The 5,378-nt window shown below is 28.5% G+C and overlaps 1 protein-coding gene across 1 annotated transcript; it reads left to right on the top strand.

Annotated features, from left to right (window-relative positions):
* The first annotated feature begins 4,645 nt into the window (after positions 1–4,645).
* LOC130815458 (pathogenesis-related genes transcriptional activator PTI5-like) lies at positions 4,646–5,378 on the top strand. The gene has a single exon (XM_057681943.1). The coding sequence runs from the start codon at positions 4,675–4,677 to the stop codon at positions 5,266–5,268; it is 594 nt and encodes a 197-aa protein (XP_057537926.1). The 5' UTR covers positions 4,646–4,674; the 3' UTR covers positions 5,269–5,378.

Raw genomic sequence — 5,378 nt, 5'->3', positions numbered from 1 at the left:
GGGTTAAAAAACTTGATGTTTTTTTTTCTGCTACATCATGTTTACACCTAAACATTTACCTAACATAGTTCACCCAAAAGTAAGTATAAACTTGTAACCCAAAAGTATACTCATATATGTCATATATACATGCTACTTGTGTTCATGATACTGTTGCTGGTTCTGTTGTTGCTGTTTCCACTGTTGTTGCTGGTGTTTCTGTTGGTATTGTTGTTTCTGTTGGTGCTGGTGTTGCTGTTGTTACTGGTGTTTTTGTTGGTCCTGTTGTTTCTGTTGGTGCTGGTGTTTTTGTCGGTGTTGTTGTTTTTGTTGGTGATGGTGTTTCTCTTGTTGCTGGTGTTTCTGTTGATGTTGTTGTTAACTGTTGTTGATGAAAACATTGTTCATCTTTAATTCCCAAGTAATATAAGATGACCTCAAATGTACTTTTATCCACTTTTGTGTCCAAATAATGACGTGCCTCGTAAATAATTTTCCTTTGTACCCCCAAACAATGGAAGTCTCCCTTTCCTTGCAAGCTTTGTTTTGTCATGTGTGGAATGTGATAATCTATACCACCTAAGTTCTTAATAACCTCAACTTTACATGCTTGTAAAGTGATCCATATAAACTTCAATGCATTTGGTTGTAGACTCTCAAATGTTGCATTCACTGCCTTAACCAACTGTGTATAATTATATGCTGATTTTTGGGTTTTTGTTTACTCTTGCTTCCTGTGTGAAACTGGTGCATCTTTGTCTGTGATGTTATTGACTTGTTGTGTTCTATCTATCATGGCTAATTCTAGTATTTGATGGCTTTGTTTCAAAATCAAAATGTTCATTTTTTTCGTTGCTAATTTAATCAATTTCGAACACTAAATCCATACCATGTTTGTTTTTTTTTTAAATCTGAAGTCAATGAAAGATTTAATATCCGCATGCGCATGTGGCGAGAGGGTTGTTCGTTTTCGATTGTCATTCAAAAAACGTTGAAGAAAGCAAGGAAGAATTGAAGACTTAGTTTATTTTTTCAATTTATAATGTGTAATTTAGTTTATGTAATTTTTTGTAATTTAAGTTAAGTATTTTTATGCTTTGTTAATTAAAAAACCCGAAAATATATTATTGTCAATTAATTTTATTGAAAATGTGAAACCCAATTTGCGCTCCAAAATTCAATTCTATCTACTTTATTTAACAAAAAGGAGGAAATTATTAACAATTAATTTAATCACTTAAGTACCCCAACTACCACCTTTTTGGTGGACCCCATCCTACTCTTATATCCGTGCCTAACTCAAATGTCCCAATTATAAAGAATAGGAGGGAGTATTTATCATCTTTTACTCTTAATTTGTATTTAATTATTATCTATAAGTTAAAACATAGTCAAATGGATCTTATTTGATTCGTCTCAGTGCAAAAATTATTTTTATATCAACTTTCCATAGTTTTTAATTATGCACAATTATATATATTAAGGATTGAATAAGTATATTAGATAGAGTGCATATAGCAATGAGACATTAATAGTGAACTAAAATAGATTCCCATGTAAAATACTAAATGTTTACTGATATGAATAATGATTTTTTGTAAAATTAATTCATTTACAACTTTCACTTAATTATTAAATCTTTGTATTTTTTATGATATTACCATTATCAAAGTGAATAAATAAGTTATCATACAACAATATTAAAACATATACTCATAATAATTATTAATAATTATAATAAATAAACTTTAAAAGTCTTCAACCATGATAGATAGGAGAGAGAATTTAGTTGAAAAAAATAGTCAAATTAGTTTGCTTATTTATTATGCAATAATAATTTATTATCTAAGTTAAAATAAAAATTCACATGTATTATTATTGTTTTTTTGGTTTATATAAGGAAATATAGTATTTTAATAGATGCTTTAAAGATTTAATTGTTTTCTTAAATATCAAATCAAATATCAAAAGTTTCTCTTTCAATGATAGAAAAAAGGCGAAAAAAATTTTAATAATGGGGTGACACGTGTCTCAATTTGTTTCTCTTTCTTCATTATTATATTTTATTGATTGGAGGGAGTATTTGTAATTGGTGTATAAAATTTCATTATTTCTATTATCTATTTTGTATTAATTATTAATGAGAGTTTATCCGACTGATCTATGCTCGCTGACAAACAAATGGTTTGATGGTAAATGACTAAATGTCATTAATTAATCATATCTAATTAATTAAGTTTTGTTTGTCTTCTTTCATTTATAATAAATAGTTCTTACATGAGTTGGATAGGATTCCACCAAAATTAAACATGGGTCGAGACAATGAGACTCGAGTCTAACAAAACAAAAAAAAAAAAAACAATACAACGGGTTCAAATTAAATGGGCTTTTCTCTGCTTCAACAAGCTCGTTTTATAAAAAAGATTAACCCTCATAAAACACATGAAAATACTGAATTCACTATACAATGGCCGGCTTAACGGTAAGCTCAGCATTTTACGGTTGAATACCGGCCACAACTAGAGTATTCAAAATCAGATCGATTTATATTCGGTTTTTCGAATAGTAATAATCATGATTCGGTTTCGATTCGAAAAGCGGATACCCGATTTAATCCCGATCGGATATCGGATATCCAGCTTTAAATTCTAATATTTTTTGGATTTTTAAAAAATAAATTTACATTTTTTACACATAAATATTTAAGCTCACTTCATTTTGTTTCTTTAATCAAGTTTATTTTAAACTTTGAATACAAATCATTTTGGGAATATGGTTGAATTTTCAAAAGTCTAAACTAATTTACAATAAATTAGTTATGCAACTTAGTTTAGTTGAAAATTGTACATATTAGTAAATTCAACAAATTAAACATATATATATATATATATATATATATATATATATATATATATATATATATATATAGACCCCTAAAATAAAAAATAATAATCAAATTGGAAAATTGGATGTCGGTTTTGCTAATATTTCATTTTGGATCTGAATCAGGTATTCTGTGTCCAAAAATTGGTTAAATTATATGGTTTTTAAATCCACACACCAGATATTTTGGATTGAATATTTTGAACACCCCTATTACATATGATGGTAAAAAGTAACTGAATTAGGGTTAAATAAGTAGGATCATATTCACATTAATAATAATAACAATAATAATAGCTAATAGATTACTTGATATTTTACATATAATCATGGAACGATTTGTTATTATAAAAAGATCGTGTTATTTTAGCCGAGTAATCACTTACGCTGTTAGTTATATTAGTATACAAATTATATTATTTTAATTACATAAATTTAAAAAATACAGTGAAATAGAGTATTAATTTGTGTGTGAGACGATCTTTCAGTAAAACGCTTTTCATACATGAGCTAAATAGTTCAACTAACACATTTATTTGCATATGAATTCCTTATTTTTAGCTCGTCTTATCAAGAGACAGTCGCTTGCTGAATCTTTACGTTGTGCACAACACAAATATCCATGGATATAATTTGCAAATAGTCTAAGCGCATACGGCGTAATTATGGTAATCCTTGTGATTGTTTATGAGAAAATCGTAGCGTGATATGTAGGTAATGAGTTGGTTATTTGAAATAATTAATTCATTGTTTTGATATTCAATTGTGATTTTTATCATCAAAACATGAAGTGGCTGTTTTATGAATGAAATTGTTGGATGTAATATATTATTATAAATAGTACTCCATAACATACTCAACTGAACAAAAAACAGGCCCTGATTAGCTTCATCGCACAGCATAAATAAATTAAGTGACCACTAAATAAAGCCTTCAACTTCTTTTTCGGACGCACGCAATTGATATTCTTCACAAGTTTCATGACTTAAATAGTACTTGTTCAAAGAGATCTTCACATAGAGGCTTGTCTTTCGTTTTTTTTTGTTGTACATTACCATTAAATTTCGATTAAAATTTAATATCTTACTCCCTATTTTTCAAATACATATTTTATAACTTTTTACGAAATGAATTGATAAATATTTATAATTTTTTCAAAAAAAATTATAATTTAAAAAAATTAATGTAATTATATTTATTATTAGGTTTGATAAATCTATAATTAGGTTTGATAAATTTTTTAACGGGCTACACATATATCTGATGAGGTTCTATCCCGTAAAATCAATTGGTGATAGGAAGAGTAGCTCATCAAACTTATATTATATGTTAGTCAACTTCTTTATAATATTTTAAAATATAATAGGGTTTATTTTCTCAAAGGTTTAGTAGATGGACCTGGAGTACGCAAGAGTTTGATGTAATTATTGTGGGAATTTATGTCGTCTCCACTATTAAAATATTAATTCAATGATATGATCAAAGCTAAGCGTATAAATAAAGTTGAGGCTGAAAATGATTAGAACGAAGTACATGGATTGCTACCAAAACACTCTTGGCCGGCCATATAATATTAATTTAATGATATGATGAAAGCCAATGTAGAATTTATAATAATAAATAGTTTGAATTCATTGTATCGAAATTAAGTAGAATGAATGAAGCAAGATTATGAGATGAGCTGTTATTCTCAAAAACACGCTTAATTACTTTTAATTTTGATATAAAAACGGGTGCGTATACGTACGTGCTTAACATAATTTAATTATATATAGTTAATAATTATCATAGAGATACATTATATTAACATCAATGAGCATGAAGAAAGATGAAGAAGGGATGAATGAAAATCCAAAAGAAGCAATATTTCTAGAGAGGATTTGGGCAAACTACATATGTGATGAACCCTTAAACATTGAAGAAAATTGGATAGCAATAGCTTGTTTACATCAACAACTACAAGAGAAGGATAATCTTATCAACACGGGGGCGGATAATAACCTTAATATTATTGAACAACAAGAACAAAATGGAAGAATGACAATGATGAGAGATCAAAAAGTAACAAGCAAAAGTAGCAGACACTATAGGGGTGTGAGAAGACGACCATGGGGGAAGTACGCTGCTGAGATAAGAGACTCTTCAAAGAAAGGAGCTCGAGTTTGGCTTGGGACTTTTAATACTGCTGAAGAAGCTGCCTTGGCTTATGATAGGGCTGCTTTTCAAATAAGAGGCCCTAAAGCTTTTCTTAACTTTCCACTTCAAACCACCACCAACAACAACAATTCTATTCATTCCTTGGAATTGGATCACCAACCACCATTCAATAATGCTCAATTTCCTCTACTTGAGTTGGAAGATCTTGGCCCTGACATCTTGGAAAATATGTTGGCTTCTATTGTTTGATTTTATCCATCATTTTATATTTTAATCTATGTTACTCTTAGTCATTTTTATGTTTTCTGATCAAACTCTTATATATTGTGTCAACTTTATTTAATATTGTTATATTTGCA

The sequence above is a fragment of the Amaranthus tricolor genome, chromosome 6 (assembly GCF_026212465.1).
Source record: "Amaranthus tricolor cultivar Red isolate AtriRed21 chromosome 6, ASM2621246v1, whole genome shotgun sequence".
NCBI classification, from domain to species: domain Eukaryota; kingdom Viridiplantae; phylum Streptophyta; class Magnoliopsida; order Caryophyllales; family Amaranthaceae; genus Amaranthus; species Amaranthus tricolor.
The sequence above is the reverse complement of the archived record's forward strand: the minus strand, read 5'-3'. Positions and strand labels throughout refer to the sequence as shown.

Excerpts from the sequence above, each read along its gene's own strand:
- LOC130815458 (XM_057681943.1), top strand. The coding sequence starts at position 4,675 with ATGAGCATGAAGAAAGATGAAGAAGGGATGAATGAAAATCCAAAAGAA.